Source organism: Psammomys obesus, unplaced genomic scaffold (assembly GCF_907164565.1).
Source record: "Psammomys obesus unplaced genomic scaffold, mPsaObe1.curated_primary_1811, whole genome shotgun sequence".
In the NCBI taxonomy this organism is placed as follows: domain Eukaryota; kingdom Metazoa; phylum Chordata; class Mammalia; order Rodentia; family Muridae; genus Psammomys; species Psammomys obesus.
In genome coordinates this window covers 15,607,529-15,630,779 of record NW_026596166.1, presented here as the reverse complement: position 1 = coordinate 15,630,779, position 23,251 = coordinate 15,607,529, and the positions used below count along the sequence as shown (strand labels likewise).

General features: G+C 41.4%; 1 protein-coding gene across 4 annotated transcripts in view; it reads left to right on the top strand.

The window, feature by feature from the left end:
* Nucleotides 1-23,251, top strand: part of Fancm (FA complementation group M) — a 53,202-nt gene that overhangs the window by 24,580 nt on the left and 5,371 nt on the right. For 3 of the 4 annotated variants that reach the window (XM_055595446.1, XM_055595447.1, XM_055595448.1), the window contains 8 exons: nucleotides 684-2,481; nucleotides 10,400-10,485; nucleotides 10,595-10,657; nucleotides 11,931-12,056; nucleotides 13,762-13,918; nucleotides 15,902-16,008; nucleotides 17,061-17,621; nucleotides 22,602-22,974. In XM_055595446.1, the coding sequence (XP_055451421.1) occupies nucleotides 684-2,481; nucleotides 10,400-10,485; nucleotides 10,595-10,657; nucleotides 11,931-12,056; nucleotides 13,762-13,918; nucleotides 15,902-16,008; nucleotides 17,061-17,621; nucleotides 22,602-22,974 (3,271 nt within the window). Of the gene's footprint in view, nucleotides 1-683; nucleotides 2,482-10,399; nucleotides 10,486-10,594; nucleotides 10,658-11,930; nucleotides 12,057-13,761; nucleotides 13,919-14,720; nucleotides 14,830-15,901; nucleotides 16,009-17,060; nucleotides 17,622-22,601; nucleotides 22,975-23,251 lie in introns of those variants that run through there. The other variant, XM_055595449.1, reaches the window with a different exon arrangement.

Below are 23,251 nucleotides of genomic sequence, written 5' to 3'. Positions count from 1 at the left end.
TGCTAGTGTGGTGATGGAACTAGAAAACTAGAATTAACATTTCCACATTTCTTCTTCCTCCTCCTCCTGCTCTTTTTGTTTTGTTCATTTTTTTTTTTTTTTTTTGCGGGGGGGTGTCTCATGTACTCCAGGCTGCTTTGGCTTTCATATGTAGCCAAGGATGACCTGGAATTTCTAAACCTCTTCCCTTTACCTTCCTAGTGGTGGAATTATAGGAGTGCGCTGCTACGCTTCCTATATGGGGTTTTGATTAAGAATTTTCTTAAAAGTAAAACTCTATCCAAAGCTTCTGTTGTTTTTTGGGGCCTCAAAGTGTTTTGGCTAGGTAACCCCAGCACCCCATTGACAGAATTAAGAGGATGTGTTTGAAGCCAGCTTGAGCTGTGAGGCAAGACCATGTCTCAAAAAGCAAAACAGACAAACAAACAAAATGTTAGGTTAAGTTTTTCTTTGTAGGAATAGCCATCATGGTTGTCTTGAGGACTAAGAGTAAAATATTAACCAATGATTTCATAGTGACAGTATTTAGATTTTTTTCTCTTGATTTGTTAAAATTTGGGGGATTTAAAACAAAATCATTTAAATGATACAGTTTTTTAGAAAAACATTATGGAGTGAAATTCATCTCTTAGACTTGGCTTATTTTGCTTTTCTGTGACTTTCTCCTGTCTCTTGTTTTGTAGGATGAATGCAGCTATGAATTGAAAATTAAACCTTTTCTACAAATGGAGGATGTCATCCCAACATATACTCCAAGGAATGGATATAAAAATCCAGTCAGTGGCACAAGGATCACTCGAAAGAAATCTTCATTTAGACAGAGTATCAATGTAGGAAGTTCCTCCTCGGTACTGGAGTCTGATGAAGGGTCTGAGATTGCTAAACAGATGGATTCAGAGTGCACTGAAATTACTTCTCCAAGAGAAGAAGCTTCTGGAGCAATGGGAAAAGACCAGACTAGTAAACAAAACGATGATGGTGTAGAATCTTTAGACACTGACAGAGACTGTCCTGCAGAAGCAGCTCCTGGGCTCGCCCCACCCAAGGATGAAAGGATGTTGGAGGCGGGCGTAGATGGAATCACCATCATGGGTGCTGAAGATGATGGCCCTCCAGCAGCATTACTAACACACTGTCAGGTTACGAATAAATCACTTGCCAGTTACTCGTTAGAGTCTGGTTATAGTAGTTTCAGCGATGAGAAATCTATTTTATCAAATTTATGTCTTCCATTGGAAGAAGACCTGTACATAGATGGAGCGGCTGAAGAGGTTTATAATTGTCGTCCCATGACAGGAGAGGTACTAGCTAATGTGGAGAGATTTTTGTCCCATTCTCCCCCATCTCTCAGCGAACTCTCAGACTTGGAATATGAAGTTACTCAGGGTTTTGAACTTGACCATGCGTCCTGCTCACCTTACTCAGAGCATGGAAACAGTCATAAACCTGCTTTGCTGATGTCACACTCATCTGTGAATTCTCCACAAAATTTAGAATTGAATTCAGCTAAACATATTGGTCGTTCTTCTGAAAAATATTGTCTCTTTGGTACAACTGATGAAGAGATTTCTGATCAGCCCTCCTTCATTGAGTCTGATAATAAGGCCCATAATTATATTAAAAATAAAAATTTAGCATCTGAAAGCTATGGTCAAATACAAGTCAACCATGAAAATAATTTAGTTGGCAAAAATAGCCATGATGACAGTGAACCTCCAGTACTATTCTCTGATGAGGATGAGAGTTTACTGTTATTTGAAGATGGTATTGAGGAGTTAAATGGTGGGGACCCTCCTCTCTCGCACAGTAATAGTCAGCCCCTGTGTGTGTCAGAGAAGACTCTCACAACTGAACTGCCTCCAGTGTCTCACTTCATCATTTCTGATGAACTTTTGTCAGATGGTGATTCTGAACCTGAACATCAAATCACCTGTGATGCCAAGAGCTGGCAGTCTCACAAAGGCTTGAGAGATAAGCGTGAAGAGCTAAAGAACGAGGGACACACTTTCGACTGCTCTGGGGATTTATTTTCTGTTACCTTCGACTTGGGGTTTTGTAGTTCAGATTCTGAGGATGAGAGGAGTAGCACACGGGGAGCAGCTGGTCTGCCTGGAAGGCACTCTGGCCCCCAGGTAAAGGATTCCCCTGATGTTTCAGACTCCCCCGGTGCAGCCAGATCACCAAGCCCAACTGGAGAAGCGCAGTCTTCCCATTCTGCAGAGAATGAGGAGCCTACGTCTTACCGTCTTGCCCCGTGCTTGCCCTTGAAGGACAGAGTTATGAGTACGCCACTTTCCAAATCAAACATGCTGAACCCACATTCTAAGACACGGGCAGACGTGCTGAAGACACCAGATTCCACCGAGGAAAAAGCACACGTACAGGGGTTCAAAGTGACATTGAATCCAAGATTTGACGATTTAGATGAGACCAAAAGCAGTGATCAGATCTTTCTGCGCCAGTCCCCTCAACGCACTCCAGGTAAGAGCCCATCTCTGTGAAAGGTATGGCTTTCTGGAAAACATGTTCCAGAAATAAACCTGTACTATTCCAAACCTAACTTTTCATGTTATACATATCAAATTAGATAATTATAAATGTATTCTTCCTTAACTTGATGTTCACTGTTGGGAGATTTGAATGTGTATGCCACAGGAATGTTTTATGCTATTACCTGTCCAATATACAAAGAAGTGTAAAATTTGGCCCAATTACTTGTTTGTGAAGCACAAACAGTTACGTGTAAGACATTTCAAAGATGCCAGTAAAATGTAGCAATAACTACCAAATGAGTAATAAGATAATGGCTGTTTAAAAAGTTTAAAAGGCAGTGAAAAGTTGTTGAGTGAGACTACATTAGAAAGTATTGGCTTTCATTTTGGTTCCTCAGGAATATATATAATTTAGATGTTGAAAATAATAAAGAATTGGGGTGTTAAAAATAATAAAGGAAAGGAAGAAAGCCATAAGCTTTTTGGGGGAGACTTTGAAGCATTTATATAACATAATAGTTAGAAGACTAATATCATACCTCAAGACCAAGAGAAATTTCTGGATTGTATGGTCTTATGTTACAGTTATAGAAGCACTAGAAATATGAAGGTAAACACTAGGGATTAAATAACTTAATCTTGTGCCAGGTGTGGTGGTACACACCTTTCCTTGTAGCTCTCTGGAGGCAAGGCAGATGGATCTTGAGTTTGAGGATGACCCAGTCTACATAATAGCTTATTGGTCAGCCATGGTTATACAGTGAGACCCTCTCTCAAAATTAAAAAAAAAAAAAAAACAAAGCAACAAAGCTGGGCAATGGTGCCACACGCTCTAATCTCAGCATTTGGGAATTTCTGTGAGTGCAAGGGCAGTCTGATGTACAAAGTGAGTCCAGGACAGCCAGGGCCAATACAGAAACCTTGTTTCAAAAAAACCGAAAAACAACCAAACAAAAAATCAAAACAGAACAAAACGACATGACTTAAGCCGGGTGTGGTGGCTTGCGCTCAACAACCCGGCGTTGAGGGGACTGAGGTGGAAGAGCTCTGAGTTTACCAGCCTAGGCCGGATGGCTGCTGAGAGCCTGTGATTTTAGTGTCTGTTAAGTCCGATAGGAATTTCAACTCCTGATTTACTGACAGTCTGTTTCATCGGGTTGTTTATGATTTTCATCCCCATAAGTACAAAAACTGTCCTTTGGGTGTTGAATGACCCTTTCACAGGGGTCGCATAAGACCATCAGAAAACACAGATATTTACCTTACAGTTCATAACTGTAGCAAAGTTACAGCTATGAAATAGCAAAAATAATTTTAGGATTGGGGGTCACTACAACATGGGGAACTATTAAAGGTTTGCAGCATTAGGAAAGTTGAGAACCGCTGAGTTATATGAAGGCTCCCTCTGAGCCTTCAATTCCTATGTAATAACATCTTTATTACAAGATGCAGTCATTTTTCTAGTTTTGTATCAAAAGTTTTATATTAAAAATTCTCCTTGTTTTGTACATAACCATTGCTTATATACAATATAATGAATAGCATATCAATAAAATAATTATTAATAATTATTAATTACTAATAAGGGAATGTGTAGCTAGTACTTTTTGCTTGAGCTAAGTAAAAGAGGATTTAATGTTGTTTACCGTACATTTGTTTGGTGGGGGAGAAGAGTTCCTTAAAACTCCAGAGGCAGTTAAAAAGTAAGCTTCCTGAAATAATGATTGCTGTAGCTAAATGATTTATTTAAAACTGGCTTCACTGTAAGATGATGAAGGAAAAAAAAAACATTGGAATATATAATGTTCAGTGTCTCACTTAATTTTAGAAGGTCAGCAAATCAGCAGCATCTTAGCTGAGTACTTTAGAATCTCACTTAGAGATGAGCTCATCTAGAAGCTCATCAGAGTGTGGAGAAGCTCCTTCCAACAGCTGCTTTTGGAGGTCTTGGCCATGAAGAACAAGAGTCCTTCGCCCATGCATACCCTACCACTGGGCGGTCCTGCATTAGGACTCGGCACCTGTGACTGTTCCCCATGTTTCCTGGTTCCATCTCATTCTATGCAGATCCTGTGAGGTTTCTGAGCTGCATTCCTCTTGATACGATCTTGGAGATTCAGGGCTAGGGATATGTTCAGTGAGTGTATAACTTCTGTTTCTTATTTGTAAACCTCTTCACGGAGTTGCTTAGTATCTCAGAATAGTTGTGTTAGGGCTGTGATGCCATCTACTCAGGTAGCTGAGGCAATAGTGTGCTTGAACCTATGAGTTCATAACCAGACTGGACACAAGGCTTTGACTGCCACATTCCACTGCCTGCTTTGGTTGCAACTGGGCCTCTTCCTTGAATCACATTTGCACAAGCTAAAGCTTGTTGCTGTTCTTTGGGAACAAGTGATTTCTTAGGCCTTTTTTTTTTTTTTTTTTTTTTTTGCACAGATCACAGGATTGTTTGGGTGAGCTCTCTCCCTAAGAGCACTGCTCCCTTTATTCTAATACTCCTTCTCTTTCAGCACACACCTTGGCTACCACATTAAATTTCCTGACGCTCTTTTCCACTTGCATAAGAGTGATCAATAGTTATTGTGCAACAGAATCAGATTAGGCTGTCTTGAAATTTCCTCTGCTGACAAAAGGAGTCCAAAAACACTTCAGTTTAGCCTCAGGCAGATTCTCAGGCCACCTCCTTTCATTGCCAGAATATCACAGGAATATTCTCTTGAGGGAATCCCTGCAGGTGTCAGGTAGAGAATTGAACTGTGCAAAGAGAAAAGAATTAAAGCCTGGTACAGATCGTCTCCATCAACCTGGATCAGACTTGAGGAAGCCTGATGCCAGGTGGCTCATTGTCAGCATATTTAAAACACAGCACAATCTGGGAAAAGGTTTCCAGGCAAGAATCAGTCCAACTCCAGGTGTATGATAGAACCTAAGGTGTAACTACAGAGAAACTTCTTTACAAAGTACATGTGACCATGAGGGTGGGTTCTCTAGCTAAAAGGGCTAGAATCTAGTGTGGTCTCTGACTGATAGTATTGAGGCCTGGGGTCCATAAAGTCATGTGATGTATCCATTCAGGACAGGTAATGATCTACTGCGGGAAGAGTCTGGGATAATCACTCTGGGGATTTTGGTGGGGTCTGCCTCCACAGATAGCAAACAGGTCACCAGTTCATTAACAAAGTCCTCTTCCAGCCTTCTGGGCTGGAAAGCTGGTATTTTATCTCCTCCACTGAGAAGAGGCCCCTATCTGTTTAACATTGCTGGTTTCCCTAGTGATCTGGGGGCACAAGGACCTTTGTGCCCCCAGCAGCAGTCTCTGTTCCATTTGCTGATATTGTTACTCTCTGTAACCTCTTGATCTGTGCCTTCATTGTCCACCTTGCTCTCAGTGCTGTTGTCTTCCAGGCTCCTACTAGAACCTAGAACCCTTTCTTAGTCCAAAGTCTTCTGCTTCTCTCCAAAAACCATCCTGGTCAAACCTGTCACAGTGGTGCCCTACTCCTGGTTCCAACCTCTTGGTACTTGTTTTGTTGTTGTTTTATGTACACTGGTATTTTGCATGTATGTCTGAATGAGGGTGTGGGATCCCCTGGAACAAGAGTTACAGTCAGTTGTGAGTCACCATATGGGTGCTGAGTATTGAACCTGGGTCTTCTGGAAGAGCAACCAGTGCTAGTAACCACTGAGCCATCTCTCCAGCCCTGTCTTAGTTACATTTTGATTGCTGTGAAGAGAGCTCGTAACCATGACAACATATAGAAGAAAGAGTTTATTGGCATTTAGAGTTTAGAGAGTGAGTCCATGAACATCTTGGTGGGAAGCACACACAGCAGTGTGTGTGATGTGTGGTGTATGGAGAATGGGGTACACACATGGCGCTTTGAGTGTGTGGGTGTCAAAGGACAACTTTTAGGGGCTCTCTCCTTTTATCATAGATTCTGTGGACAACACTCAAGTCTTCTGATTCGAATACTTATTACACACTCACGTGCGCCCTTATCTTATATTTAACTAAATATAATTTAGTTCTTCAGTGAGACCAGGTCTCGTCTAGCTGAGGATGAATTTGAAGTTTCACTCTTACCTGTATCCCTCCAATGCTGGGGTTACAGTCTTGGGCAGCTACAGCAGATTTATTTAGTACCATTCCCAGAATATTTAGTTCTGGGGCTGGAAATCCAGGAAGGCTTTGTGCATGCTGAACAAGCACTCCACCGACTGAGCTCCACCCCATTCCACCACCCTCCAGCCTCACCAGATCGTTGTTAGGAACTAAGTCTGGCCTACACTCTAGGGGAAATAAATTGTCATCAGCCAGGGAAAAGAATTTCCGAACGTATCTCAAAAGATATCACATGACTTTTATGCAAATTTTTATTAGTGCACAAAAATGTATCTTCATTCAAAGCTGTATGAAAGTGCGGAAATAGAAGTACTGAAAATGTGAAGTATTTAAGTTTCTAGATAGAGGCTGTTCTTCTGTGCTGTGCTGTGCTGTTCTGTTCTGTTGTTCTGTGCTGTGCTGTTCTCTTCTGTTCTGCTGTGCGGTGCAGTGCTGAGGACTGAAGCCAGGTCCTCACCGTATGGAACACAGATGTGCTTTACACTGATCCCCAGATAACGCCAGGGCTCATCTTCAGTACCTCTTGCCACAGACATGTAGCTTAGTTACATTTTGGTGAGTTTCTCATTGTGTTAGTTAAGGTTTTGTTCTCTAAAGAAACATCATAACCACCACACCTTTTTTTGGGGGGTGGGGGGTGTGGCCATTGAGACAGGATTTCTCTGTGCAACAGCCCTTTGCTGTCCTGGACTTGCTTTGTAGACCAGGCTGGTCTCAAACTCACAGTGATCCACCTGCCTCTCCCTCCCTGAGTGCTGGGATTACAGGTGTGAGCCACCTTGCCAGGCTCACCTGCAACTCTTACAAAGGAAAACATTTAATTGGGGCTGGCTTACAGTTGCCCACTGTTGTCATTGTCACGGCAGGAAGCATGGCGGCGTGCAGGCAGGCGTAGTGTTGGGGTGGTAGCTGAGAGTTCTAGATCTAGATCAGCAGGCAGAAGGAGGAACAAGACAGTAGGCATCCCCAGCAGCACACTTCCTCCACCAAGGCCACCCCTCGAAATAGCACCACTCCCTGCTGCCCAGGCATTCACACTTATAGGCCTATGGGAGCCGTTCCTGTTCAAACCACCATGCTCACCAATGCCTGTTTGGTTCTGCACAAGCATACGTATATGTGCTCATATGTATACACAAAAATAGAACAGCCGGGCGCAGTGATGCATGAAGAACCAGGCTTGACCCCGACCCCAACCCCAAAAGCCACCAGTCCCATGACCTAGGCCATAGGTCACCAATGCCAGAAAGAAGACAGTGGAGCCCTCTCCCCTAGGAGTAGCCTGGAGAAAACCCAGTAATATTTAACCATCACCCCTAGCAACGCCCAATCAGTGAATACCTGGAATTTTCCCAGGTGTTCTTTACAATAGGATAAGTAAAACAATTGGTTTAGCTTGGCCCTCTGGGCAAACAATTTCCCCCAGACACCAGATATTTGCAAAATGTAATCAATCATAAAACTGCCAAGCTGGGCTCTAGACTCAATGGTGGTGGTAAGGGTGTGGGCCTGAACTCGATCTTGTAACTAAAAGACCCTACTGCCTTTGCCTCAGAATCGGCTCCTGGTGGGTCTTTGGAGTCCATGAGACTTGGGCATAACAGTATGCACCTGTAATCACAGCACTCTGGGAGGCAGAGGCTGGAGGATTTCTGTGAGTTCAAGGCCAGCCTGGTCTACAAAGTTAGTCCAGGACAGCCAAGGCTTTAGAAAAAAAACCCTGTCTCAAAACAAACAAACAAACAAAAAAACAAAGAAAAAAAAAGAACTTTTAGTGTATTTGTAACATATATTTTCATGATTTAATTGCTTCACCTCCAGTCTGGAATTCATTGGCTAATCAGGGCCCATGAGATGGCTCAGTGAGTAAAGGCTCTTCCAGACAAGTGTCATGACCTGAGATTCTCCCAAGCACCCTCCTGGAGAAAGGAGAGAACAGAGTCCCGCAAGCTGTCCTCAGATCTCCGTGTGTGTGCTGTACCACGTAAATGCCCCATGCACTGTAATGTTTAATTTAAACAAATGCACATGGACTGATAAAATTACATTTGCCTTTTCTTTTTATAGTTTATTTTTCAAGTTTGGGCCTCATTTTAAAATGTATTTTTAAAGTTTTTTTCTTTTTGTTGTTGTTTTGGTTTCTTTCTTTTTTTGAGACAGGCTTTCTCTGTGTAGCCTTGGCTGTCATGGACTCGCTTTATAGACCCGCTGTCCTCAAACTCACAGACATCTGCCTGCCTTTGCTTCCCTGAGTGCTGGGCTCACAGGCATGCACAAGATTTATTTATTTATTTGTTAAGATTTATTTTTATTTCATGTATACAAGTAATGTTTTGCCTGTGCGGATGAAAGTGGACTGTATGCATGTAGTGTCTCCAGGGGTGGTCAGAAGAGGGTGTTATATTCCTCAGAAGCAGCATCACAGACAGTTGTAAGTGACGTAATGGGTGCTGGTAGCTGAACCCTATGCTTTGTGAAAGCAGCCAGTGTTCTAACTGCTGAGCCATCTCTCCAGCCTCTTAAACATGTATTTATTAGCTAATTAATGTCTTTTATTCTCCTCTGTTCTTTTATTTTTAAGATTTATATTTTTTAAATACATGTTTATATGTGCATGACTCTGAACATATGCCATCTGTTTGGGTGTCCTTGGAGGCCCAGAGTTCCAGGGCCTTGGGAGCTGCTTGGGATAGTGGGAACTGGACTCAGGCCTTCAGGTCACTAAGCTCCCTTCTCCACTGAGCCATCTTTCCAGCCCAAATGTTTTATAATCTGTATGCTGACTATGTTGTGTAGAAGAATTTTAATTTAGAACATGGCTGTTCTGGCAAGAGATCACATCCTTCTAGGTCTGTGTGACCTGGCTGGAATATAGACATGCCTTTAATCCCAGGAGAAAGAAGCTAGCAGCTCTCTAAGTTCAAGGCCAGCTTGGTATAGAGCAAGTTTCAGGTAGAGAAAAGCCTAGGTCTAGGCTTGCTGGTGCACACTCCCAGCACTCAGGAGACAGGTATGCAGGTCTCTGCGTTCCAGTCAGCTTGTTCAGAGGCAGCACAGTGGAGTTTAGTTTGTAGCAGTTCAGTTCATGGAATTTAGAGGCAGTTAATACCAGAGAATTTTACAGAGAGAGGTTTAAGAGAGAACACAGGTGAAGGCAGAATGAGCCAGAGAATGAAAAGCGGCCAGAAGATTAGAACAGATTGCTAGATTTAGTTTGAAACCAAGCAGAGCAATTCAGTGAGAAACTGAGAGAAGCCAGATTCAGTTAGTCACCTTGGAGAAGAGTTTGAGCCAGCCAGCCAAAGTTCAGAAAGAACTGGAAAGGGTGAGTTTATTCAGCAGTAAATCTCAAAGGCTGAAAACATTCTAGGCCTAGATTAGATTGTACGCAGGCTAGAAGCTTCCAGGACTAGGCCTAGGTTAGCAGACAGAGGCAGTAAGGCCTCTGAGACAACAATTAAATTGGGAATAAAAGTTCCTTTAGCAATGCTTGTCAAACTTCCGATGATCTTTTTGTTTATTTTTTATTTTGTTGAGACAGGTACTCACTATGTAGCCCTGGTTGAACTTAAACTCACTATGTAGACCAGACTGGTCTTAAACTCACTGAGATCTGCCTTCCCCACCTCTCACGTGCTAGAATTAAAGGTGTACACCACCATGCCTGGTCTGAAGACCTTTTACAAAAAGAAATTTAGGAAATTTTTAGTATATCAATGAAATGATTTCTAGTTGAGTAACTTTACTCTACTGACCAGATTCACTTTCCAATTACTTATAGTTGAACATGTAACTAGTGAGAGTGAAGATGATGTTTTCCTGAGAAAAACAAAAAAACCAAAAGGAAATGTCCTGAAGTCCCCTGAGGTAAGTCATTCATTCACCACACTGATAAAATCAAGTCAAGGCCATGCTGTCCTCTTTCAGACTTCCTGTCAGATTTTAATTACACTGCTTAGTTGTTTGTTTTATCTAGGATCAGAAAAACAGCGAAGTTGATTCACCTATTCATGCTGTTAAAAAGTCAAGGGTTCTTAGGGTAAGTAAAATTACACTTATTTTTATTTCTAGGTGTGGGGGGGTGGTCTGTGTTTTTGTCTGTGTCTGTGAGGCAATAAAAGGGCATCAGATGCTGTCTGGAGCTGAGGTGATAGTGATTGTGAGCCACCCAACTTGGGTGCTGAGAATCAAACTTGGGTCCTTTAGGATAAATAAAGTAAGAAAAACACAGGCACAGGAACAAATAATAGCGTATTTGATCTTACAAGTATATGCTTAACAGAACAGTAGACGCTGTATCTCACGTGATTATAATCTCCCCTTCTACTGGAGCTATGTATTCATTGTAAACTTTCCTGACAATAACAAGTATAAATAATGAAGAGGAAGGCAGCTCACTTGGGTGCAGGTTTTGAAGTTGAGATAAGAAAAAAAGCAGCCCTTAGCCTAAACATGGGTTGTTGTGGAAAGTTTTTTGAGAGTGTACAGAATGTATGTCACAGCTGGCAAAGAAGGGGGGAGAGGAACGTGCTGTCAACAGAATGACCAGCTCAACGCAGTGGCCCAAAGAGGGAAGTCACACTCTGGGCTGTGAGGGTTTGAACTGGAGAATCTGTCCTGCCTCCTCCAAGCCAGGAGCTTCATGGTTAAAACAGTTTCTTTATCTTTCATTTGTGTTTTACTGTAGCAACAAATATCCACAGGTGAACCTTACAGAGCTTGTGTCTAATCTAGAAGCATTTGGACAAAGTTATTTAAGAATACAGCCTACCATATTAACCTTGTATATAAAGTCACTATAAAAATTTGCTCTGACTTTCTGTCGTACCTAAAATGACTAGTGGCTTCTAAAAAGTGAGTTAAAATTCTGACAAAGCTGATAGCCATGCTATCTGTGTTCAGTGAAAATCATTCCTACTAACCGAAGTTATTTAATAAACTTTCCCTTCTTTTTCTGGCTTCGTATTATTGTGTAAAGAGAAGCGGTTGCAGAAGTGTTTAGTTAAAGTCTGTTACTGCCATTTTAATTTGTTGATTTCAAAGGATTTCTGTACGTTTGGATCAAGTTGGTCCTTTGTGAAACCCTTGAAATCTGAAGAGAACAGCGTAATACATCTGGTGTAACACTAAGTTGAGCAAATAAGACTGCTGCTCCCTGTCTGACACTTGTGGTCTATCTAGTGAGAGCAGTTGAGAATGTTGATAGTTAGAAAATAAAAGTAAAACCATCTGCTCTTGAGAAATACAGTAAATTACATCGCCCCAACTAGTTTTTTTTTTTTTTATGTAAGTATTGTGTTAACTTTTTATAGCCAGAATTCTCATCTAGTGATGAGAGTGAAGATTTTCACAGACCATGTCCACGATTGAAAGATGTCAAGGATCCTAACAGTAACAGAAAAGGCTCCAAAGTCCAAAAGAAACGAAATCATGTAAAGGTAATCTTTCCGTGTTCTTTTTAGTGTACATGATATTTGTTACGTGCTATATATACATGTTATAAATAGATGGATGGATAGATAGATTGGATGAATGAATGAATGAAAAAAATTAGCGTATGGGTGTTTTCCCTGTATATAGGCACCTTATGTGTGCTTGGAGTTTACGTAGGCTAGGAGAGGGTGTTGGCTCCCCTGGACCCGGAGTTACAGATGGTTGTGAGCCACCATGTGGGCTCTGGGAAGTGAAGTGAACTTGTATCCTCTAGAGAAGCAGACAGTGATCTGAGGGCTGAGCCATCTCTCTAGCCCCCCAAAACCACAGTTTTTTTGAGAAGTATTTTCCCATCGATTGTAAATTTCTTTTTCAGGATTAAAAGTCTCAAAGTGTACTATTTTTGTTATTGTTGTTGTTTTTCTTTGTGTTCTGTCTTTATTTTGTTAGTGCTATGGTATTTTGAATGATTAAGTGAAGAAATTGAAATTGAGCCAGACCTGACTTTTAGGAAATTTATTTTTTCTTCAGAAAAAAAAATAGCAATTTCTTCAAACAAACAAAACAACGTTCAGTTGTTAAGAGCTGCTCTTAACAAAGGACCCAGGTTCAATTCCCAGCACTGACATGGTGGCCAGCAACCATCTGTAACTTAAGTTCAAGAGGGTCTGATGCCTCCTCTGGCCTCCATAGACATCAGGCATGCATGTGGTACACAGACATACATGCAGGCAAAATACTCACAGACATGAAAATATAAGAAAATCATAATTTATTGCTTCACTTACTTTGCGTGTGTGGCAGCGTTTGTTGCCTGCATGCTGCTGTGAGAGAGTGGAGGTCAGAGGACACACTTCTCTCCCTCCACCATGTGGGTCTCAGGAATGGAACGCTAGTTGTCAGTCCTACTCAGGTTTACCCAGTGGTCTGTCTCACTGCTCCATTCCCCCCGCCCCATCTTTGTTCATTATTTTAACTATTTGGAAAATAGTCCTTAGCAAACCTTTCTGGTCAGTGTTCCTGACATGCAGTGTTTCCATGCCAGAGCTTAGCCTTTGGAGTCTCTGTAGACTGTTGGAAACATCCAGCAAGCCAACTAGTGTCTTGAAGGCTGCTTTACCTAAAATTATCGGAAGAAATTTGATATAGGTATCTTTTTCTGTTGTAGTTGTTAATCTTACTTTTGTGTGTGTGTGTGTGTGTGTGTGTGTGTGTGTGTGCGTATGTGCTTGAAATCATTGACAAAAAAACCCCTTCTCATGACCAATAGCATCTGTACAATAGTGGGGTGGCCCTGGCTCACAGTTAATTGTGTTGTTCAACACAATTGAGAATGTATAAGGAAGTGGGGTGCAGTGGCACACAACTCTAATGCCAGCATTCAGGGAGGCAGAGGCAGGTGGATCGCTGTGAGTTCAAGGCCAGCCTGGTCTACAAAGCCGAGTGCAGGACAACCAAGGCCACATAGAGAAATCCTGTCTCGGGGCGAAGGGGGAAGGAAAAAGGAAAATGGATAAGGTGCTGGACGTGTCATGATTTCAACATTATGCATGGTCCACATGCATTGAAGCGTCACAGTGTACCCCTTAACATGTACAATCACATGCCAGTTCAGTTTTGAAATAAAAACCTAAGATTATACTTTCCAGAACAAAAATTGTACAATAAAATCATCATCATTTTCGTGGGGTGTATCTTGTTTCTTCGTAGACAATAGCTTGGAAGTTTTTAGATGATGAAGCAGAAGTTTCTGAAGAGGATGCAGCCTGCGTCTCATCAGATGAGGATGAGAGGTCCGAGAACGAGCAGGATTCCTCACTACTCGACTTTCTAAATGACCAGACCCAGCTTTCACAGGCTGTAAATGGTAAATGCCGTCACACACTTGGTAATTTCAGAGTGTCTAATGTCATATTTAAATATTATCATCTTTATTAAGAGAAAATTCTTGGCTTTGTAGAGATTAAATTTCAGAGTGTACAAACCTTTATTTGTTCACTGTAATTTAAATTCAGAAATATTTGCTTTCAGACCCATTAGTTTCTAAGCTTCTGATAACTGCAGTATGCATCTCCAGATTTCCCTAGGTGGCTCAAGCATCAAGTTCATCTAACTAGTGTTTAATGCCTACCTTACACTCTGTTCTGAAAGTGAAGAGCAGGACCACAGCTTTCTGTTCCATCAAAAGCATATAAAGACTTCAGGACTATGCCTGACCAAACCTGGTCAAATAAAAAAACTTATATGAGGCAAAAAATACTTATAGTTTCTAGATAAGGAGAAAGTGGGAAAACATGGGTTTTAATTTATTGATACCATTTTTAAGAGCCATAGCAAATAACAAGAATTTCTCTGTACTTTCTTTTAAAAAAGCTTTGAAATCTTTTTTTTTTTTGAAAGTTGCTGTGCCTGAGTAGAGAGTAGGTGTCTCTCTTCTGTGTTCAAACCACTGCATCTTCTCAGTTATGCAGCAGAAGTCTACCTGTCCACTCTGCTCCTCCACCCCTAGAACCCTGCAAGCTTTCCTGCCCAGAATCTACTCTGTCTCCCCCCGCTGGGCAGGACTCCTTACAGAGCCACACTGTTTGTGCTGCCCTCTAGCCATCCTCCTGCTTTAAAGATACTGTCCTGACAATGCCAAAATATCTGTGCTTCTACTTTCCTTCCAGGTCCCTGCTTCCGTCCTACGAAGCTAGTCCTTGTGTATTCCAGGGACACTGCTGCCTGACGGCCTTCAAATTTTTTTACTGAAATCTGCAAAAGCCACAAACATTACTGAGCTCAGAAGGCACTGAACCTTATTCTGGAGACAATGAATCCAAGATATAGAAAGGAGAAATTTATCCAAAAACAATTTTTTTTTCCTTTAAACTCGTAGTCCCTGGGAAACTTTGCTAGTTTAAGTTGTACCAGAGCAGAAACAGAATAAATGACATAGACCTGATATCTGAAAGGCCAGAATATTGATGAGCCAATCAGAACATTTCTCACTTCGCCATTCTGGCTCATCCACTCTGAATGCACTGTGCACGCTCAAAGGTTACTTTCCAACATTGCTTCCGGAAAGCGGACCTTCCTTATCTGATGAACTTAGTAAGGTTAGTGTTTTCCCCAGTTGGCTTTGTGAATCCACTGTTGAATGGCTTTCTTCACCCAGCTAGACAATGATTTTTCAAAGGCAAAACTTTCAGCAGTAGCAGCTTTATTATTTTGAGAGGTGTTTTTAATTACTTTTTTCTTAAAGTCAGGCTCTCACTATGTTTACTAGAACTCACTTTATACATCAAGCTGACCTCAGACTAACAGAAATCTGCCTATTTCTGCCTCCTGATAGATTAAAAAGCGTGTGCCACCAGGCCTATCCTATTCTCTATCCATAAGATGCCATGTTCCGCTTGATAATATAGCTATTCACATCTGACAGCATTTTAAATAATTATTTTTAGGACTCTCTCTTATCATATTTCTTTTAAAATTTAATTTTTCTTAAAAATTTTATTCTAGAAATTATAAATGGATCCATTGGTTTTTTTGTTAGTGTTTTACAACAGGATTTCACTATGTAGCTCAGATGGGCTTCTAACTTGCTACATATCCAAGATGTCATATAGGCAGAGATTTTCTTGCCTCGATTTCTGGAGTAATGAGATGGATTTGCCCAAGCTGATCTATACATGCAAACGTGTATGTGTGTGTGTGTGTGTGTGTGTGTGTGTGTGTGTGTGTGTGTATCTTCTCTATAAACTTTTTCTTAATGTTGAGCCATGTAAATTTGGAGCTGTCAAAGTTAAATGAAAATTTTCATGTAACTGATTTTGCTACTTTGTTTTTAATGCTTATGTTTACACAGATTCTGAAATGAGAGCTATTTACATGGAATCTGTACGCAGTCCATTGATGAATAATAAGTATAAAATGGTCCGTGAGAAACATAACAACATGAACATTTTTTCACAGGTACACACTGTAGAGATAATAGAGAATTTCTTGATTGTGATTTGAAATACAGTTCTAAGAATAAAGCTTCAATGTTGTTTCTAAACTTAGGAAGTAGGAGCTGGCTTGGATAATTTCACCGTGATTATTTTTTTTTCCAACTAGGAGAATTAGTTTAAAGGAAATTAATAGAATTTGATCATCTACTGGTTATTATTTTTTTCTTCTGTCATACTTCTTTGAAAATGTTTTCTTCTTTCATAAAAATGTTTCTAGAAATTACAGATAGATCTTTTACTTCTTCGTTTGTGATAGGATTTTACCGTGTAGCCAAACTTGCTATGAATCCACAGTGACACCTGTAACCCAAGACTCCCCTGCCTCCTCTGGGTGCTGACGTGTTGTTAGATTTTGGATGCGCTCTTTATTTACTTACTGAATACAGTACTGGGGATCATACGTAGTAACTCCCGCATACTAGGCAAGAGAGCTTTACCTCTGAGCTGTAACCTCTATACATGCATTGGTCTTGAGCTTGAGACCTTTTGCTTTAGTCTTGCAAGTGGATGTGATTACAAGCACATGGCACCATGCATGGCTAAGATAACTTTCATATACAGGTCATATTTTCTCTCCATAATTTGCCATGTTCCGCTTGATAATATAGCTTTTCACATCTCTATCCTGAGTGTTGTGCTTATTCTGTAACACTTGCCACAAGTTTTTCTGATGTACTTTTCTGGCTGTGTATAAATTTCTAGAGAGTAAAATGTTGCTTTTTTCTTTCTTTCCTTCTTTGTCTTTCTTTCTTCCTCCCTCCCTTCCTCCCTCCCTCCCTCCCTCCCTCCCTCCCTCCCTCCCTCCCTGCCTCCCTCCCTCCCTTCCTTCCTTCCTTCCTTCCTTCCTTCCTTCCTTCCTTCCTTCCTTCCTTCCTTCCTTCCTTCCTATTTTTTCCCCCACAAAATGAAGGTACTTAGTAGATAGTCACTGAATGGAATAAGAATTAGTTCCTTAAAGGAATGTAAATACAGACTAGTCATAAATTTAAATATTTCTGCCTGTTTTTATTATAGATTCCTGAGCAAGATGAAAACTATTTAGAGGACAGTTTTTGCGTTGATGAAGAGGAGTCTTGCAAAAGTCAATCAAGTGAAGAAGAAATTTGTGTTGATTTCAACTTAACAAAAGATTCCTTTACAGATGAGAACATAAGGTACAAAACCCGATATGCAGTAAAGCTCAAACAAATGAGCACAAAACAAAACTGCATACGGCCAAAGAGGAAATTATCTAGAATTATCCTTCCAGACAATGATTCAAGTGAGGAGGACAACACTGTGAATGACAGAGAAGGCTCTGGTCTTGATGGCAGGACTACTGACAAGCACAAACAGCAGAGCCGGCATTGCGGTTTAGGGCCTTCCGGGTCTTCACTGCAGCCTAGGGTCCTTTCCAATCCAACAGTGAGCCGGTCACCCAAGCTGGGACAGCAGGGGGTACCGGACGTAATGGATACCACTCCTGAAGTGTTGGACCTCAAGGCTCAGAGCCATAATAGAATCAAATCTACTTCCCCGCCATCTACTAGGGTTGAGTCAAGGAAGGAGTGTGGGGAACATCCAATTCAGTTGAAGGTATGTATGAAAATGAAGACAAGTGTCATTAAATGGTTTCTAAAAGGGTTGATTGTGTGTGTGTGTGTGTGTGTGTGTGTACTTGTGTGTGTGTACACGCACATGCACGTGTGCCAAGTAGCTCAATCAAAGAGAAAATAGTGTTTTGTTTTGTTTTGTTTGAAACAGGGTCTCCTGTATCCTAGATCAGCCTCATTCTTGAACCAGGGTAGGCTGACCGCCAGCCTCACCGTAGGTTCAGTGAGAGGTGTTGTCATAGGAAAGAACATGACAGAGAGTGACCAAACAGGACACTTGAGGTCTTTGTAGCTTCTGCAGGTTTACAGGCCCACGTATACCCACAGATGTGCCTATCACACACGTGTATACTACATTAATAAAGCTCTCGCAGGCAATGATGTCCAGCCTGCTGCACTGGTTGCAGTAATAGCTGCTGTTGTTGATTTGTTTAACCTAGGATCTTGCTCTGTAGCCCAGACTTGTGTCACACTCATTAGCCCATGCTGGCCTAGGGGTTGCCGGTGGATGGCGCCACATCTGGCTCTGATTTGCCAATGTTTTGTGAAAATTTTTGCATTGGAATTCATAAAAGATACAGGTTGTGGTTATCTTGGGGTCTTCATCTGGCTTCATAGATGCTGATCTTGTAGAACAAACTCAGAAACCCTGTCCTCAATTTTTGAGACAAGAGTGCAGCGTGACAATACTTCTTGTATAAATGAAGCTGTCTGCTGCCAGGCATGGTAGGAGGGTTTTGGTTACTTTTTACATCTCTCCTTTTTATAGCTCTTGTAAGATCTTTGTTGATTCTTCAGTCAGTTCCGCCAATTCAGCTCTTTCTAGAAACTCATCTATACCATTTAGGTTGTCCAGTTTGTTAGCACATAGATGTTCATTAGATTCTTTTTTCTTTTTTAGATTTTCAAGACAGGGTTTCTCTGTGTAGCTAGTCTTCACTGTCCAAGACTAGTTTGGTAGATCAGAGTGGCTTCAAACTCACAGAGATTTTCCAGCCTCTGTCTCCCAAGTGCAAGAAGAAAGGTTTTGGTTTTACAAGACAGGATTTATCTGTGTTGTCTTTATTTATTTATAAATACAGGACAGCCAGTATTTATTCCTGGCTGTCCTGGAACTCACTTTGTAGACTACAGAGAGCCAACTGCTTTTGCCTCCCAAGTGCTGGGATTCAAGTTGTGTGCCAACACACCTGGTGCCTTTTTCTTCACGTCAGCTTTTATGTCTTTTTTAATATTTGGTGAACTGATGAATTTCATTAGGGTCACTTCGGGAGCATGGCTGAGAGATTATTTGTAAGGGCACAGATGGCTACCCTGCAGAAAATGTCTCGTTTTTCCCTCAGCAAACATTAACTGCCTTTAGAGTCTCAGGTTGGGGTGGGGCCTTGTGAGCCCCTCCCACGTTGTTCTCTCTTATATTGCTAATTTTAGTGTGTGTGGAAAAGGTGATTTCAATGCTGGAGTCAACAGTGAATGATTATCTAGACACAGTGGTCTCCTGCCATCCCAACACTTTGGAAGCTAAGCCAGGATTGCCAGGATTGCACATTTGCGGTCAGCCAGGGCAGCACAGGAGTGCTCATCTTTGTTGTATGGTTGGCAGATAAGGCAAGACAGTCTTTAACATTTCCATGGACCTAAAAGCAACTGCTTCTCCAACTTGCTGCAGTTCTGGTCTCTGATTCTGGATTAAAGTTTCTAGGCCTTTTCAGTGGTCAAGTCTAGGAAGCTTTTATCATCACATGGCAGCTTCAGAATGATAGTCCCATAGCTCACATCAGTGTGGAACATTCCTGACTGGGGGAGATGGCGCAGCAGGCAACAGTGCTTGCTGCACAAACCTAACCACATAAGTTTGATGCCTGGGGCCCAAAGAAGTCGGATGATGAAGCTGCCATCTCTAATCCCAGAGACAAGAGAACTACCCCCAAAGCTCTCCTGGAGTGTGCAGCATGGCAAAGCCAACAAGATATGTTATTTCTCCGTGGTGGAAGGAGATTTGTCCACTGACCCACACCCATGTGTGTCACCAGCTCTCTGCCCTCACATACACAGTTTTCACACACACCCACAGTATAAAACAGTACATACAGCTAATGAAATCAGTGTGTGAATTTTTGAGCATGGCAGTTCTTCCCATTTAAAGAAATCATAGTTATTTACAAATTACTGACTGCTTGGTCAGCTGGATATTTAAGATTTTTTTTCATTTGTTATGGATTCTTTTAAATTAAAATCTCATGTGACTTATATGGTCGCAAATTTAAATATACAAAATAAATTCAAAGTTTCTCTTTTTATATCCTCTTCTCTTATACAAAGGAAATAATTTAAAATATATGTACATTTGTATTTCCATTTTATGAAACACATAGGAAGATTCATTTATACTTTTAATATCCTTTAAATAGACAGTAGCGTTCAATGTACACTTGTCTCCAGTTTACTTTTCATTTAAATCCCCATCCTAGGGTTTACACTACAGTAGATATATATTATCTCTATAATCCTCATTATAGGAGTATATAATATATTTCAGCCATTTAATGTATATTTAATGTATATTTGGGTTGTTCCTAATGTTTCATCCTGCTTGTGTGTGTTGTTCTTGGTCAAACCTAGTATTTTGCTGTTGAGCTACATCTCCAGCCTTTGAGGTTTTGAGACACGTTCTTTTTGCTTTTGGGTTTTTCAGTTTTGGGGGTTTTGTTTGATTGATTGGTTGGTTGGCCGTTTTTTTGTTTTTGTTTGTTAGAGATGGCATCTCATTGTGTGGTCTAGGCTGTCGTCAAGCTTCTGATCCTGCCTCAGGCTAAGTACTGGGAGACTATTAGGACCTACCACCATGTCCAGACAATCCTTTTTGGTTTTTTTTTTTTTTTTCCCCTTTAATTCTTTTATATGTTTTGTTTGGTTTTGGTTTTTGTGATTTGGGGTGGGGGTGGGGAGTTCCCTTCAAGACAGGACTTCTCTGTGTAACCTTGGCTGTCCTGGAACTCACTCTATAGACCAAGGTGGTCTCCAACTCAGAGCCCTCTCTCCATCCTCTGCCAACTCTGCCTCCTGAGAGCTGGAATTAAAGGCATGCAAGGCATGTGCTAGCTTCACCAGGCCTTTAGTTCTCATACATAGTTCTATAAGGATACTCATGTGTACCCTCTTGTCTTGCCCAGTGATGCTTTGGGATGAATTGTGTTCTGTGGTGTTACTATAAAAGGCAAATGCACACGCAATGTGACAGATGTCTCTAACTTCTCCATTGGGTTTTTTGTTTGTTTCTATAAGCAATTTAGGATTCATGCTTAGAACCTCATTAACAGAGACTAATCTAGCTCATGAGAAATGGCACTAACATATAGTTCCATGGTGGACTTTTTCCTGTTATAGCAAGGTTTGGTATAGTTCCGTCTACTCACATGACAACCATGTACATTTCTTTTTGGAGAACACTTGAAGCTATTTATTGAAGGATTTTGTCCACTGTGAGGTATTGTATATGCTTTGGCTTCAGTCTGACTAGGCTAATGGTTCATTTTTAGATCAGATTTTAAGAAGATTCCCTGTTTCCGCCTAACTGGTTCTAGCTTTCTACCTTCATGTAATAGAATTATCGTTTACACCAAATTGTTTATTTGTTTATCTTACTTTTTGTTTTAAAGGCAGAGGTGTGGGCACATACATCCCTTCTATATAAAGAAAGTCTGAGCAGGATTTGTCAGATGGCTCTACTGAGAGAATTTGGGTTTGTTTTGGCTCAGTTCACTTCCAGGGCTCTTAGTTTTGTTTCTGGCCTCTACGCTTGTCAGTTAGCTGTGCGTGTAATTTTTCTCTATAGGGCTGGACCTGAACCTTGGAGCCTGCATGTACTAGATTTGTGCCCTAACGCTAGGCGACATCGGCAACTCTGATTTTTTTTCGGGTGCCACTGGGAAGCTGGAGAGAGCTCAGTAGCCAAGAGCACTTGTTTTCTGAAGAAAACCCAGGGTCAGTTCCCAGCTTCCATGTTCAGCGGTTCCTGTTTGAGGGGTTCAGACACCCCCTCCCGGCTTCCTCGGACACCTGCACACTTGGGGTGCGCATCCATACACTCAGGCACATACGCATACACATGAGGTTTTCTTTTACGTCTTGCTAGGGTTGGGTGAGATGGCCCAGTGGGTAAAAGTACTTGCCACGCCGGCGTGGGTATTTGCGTTTGGTCTTGGTTCCTACGGAAAGGTAGCTGGAAAGAACTGACTCCGAATTGCCCTGTGATCTTCATTGTGCACCGGAGCATGCACCATTGGACACGTCATGTGATAATACAATTTCTGCAACCAGATTAAAATGACACTGGTGGGCTTTAGACACAGCTCAGTGGGACCGTGCTTGCCAGGTGTGCATGAGGCGTTGGGACAGTCCCCACTACCACCTCAACCCCTCCCTGAAAAAATGAAAAAGTGAAAAAGAAAAAGAAAAAAAATGTTATTTAAGGGTGAGGAGTATAGCTTACTGGTAGAACACTTTGTCTAGCATGCAAGCGGCCCTGGGTTCACTACTACAGAAAAAAAGAGACTCAAACATATATTTAAGGTTTGTTTTCCTGTAGAAGGAAATGTGGTCTTTCAGTAATATCTTGTGTAAAGTCCTTATTCCCAAGATACATTTCAGACTGCTTTCATGTTAACATTTTTTTTTTCCTCTAGCTTAAAAAGTACATTTTTTTCCTTGAAGACTTATTTTCTTCCTTGCTGGCTTTAGATTTCACTAAAGATATCATGTCTTCCTATTCCTATTGTTTGTTGCCAGCCATGACTTTACTTTGAATTGTTGGAGTGGTAGCTTGTTTTATCCATCGTAACTTTCATCAGGGTGAGGTCAAAGTAACGAATAATTTCAGTAGGGAGAAGCGGCCTCCTGTGTGACACTCGCGGTTCTGATGCACATTCAGCTGGACTCTGAGCTGTGCTTTCCCCCCTTTCAGGTCGATGATCATGAGGAGAGTGGCGTCCCGGCAGCACCCTCTTCTCACTCACTGCTGCCCGTGTCTGAGGGCCACCCAGCCCCTACACGTCCACAGGAAGGCAGTAGAGCTTGCATTCTTGTAGACAGTCGTGAAATCGCTTCCGGTTTAGAAGTAATTTCTTCGCTAAGAACAGTTCACGGGTTACAAGTAGAGGTTTGTCCTCTCAACGGCTGTGATTACATCGTAAGTAGCCGCATGGTTGTGGAAAGGAAGTCTCAGTCTGAAATGTTGAATAACAGCGGCAAGAACAAGTTCATCGAGCAGATCCAGCGCCTGCAGAGCATGTTTCAGAGAATATGTGTCATTGTGGAAAAAGACAGACAAAAAGCAGGTTTGCATTTCCAAATGTTTATAGGACTGTAAACAGAATTGACTGTTACTTCATTCTTCTGCTGACAGGATGTGTCACTTCATACTTAATATCATTATGTTTTTCATTAGTTATCATATTTCAATGAGGCTTCTGATTACTGAACAGTGAGAAACCGAAGGCAAAGCAGACCAATCATAAGCCTGCTCCAGGCACATTAGAAAGGGTGGTGAATTCCTTAAACAGTGCAGCCTCGGGGAGAAGAGGGCTCAGATGCTTAGGAGTCAGCGTAGGCTTG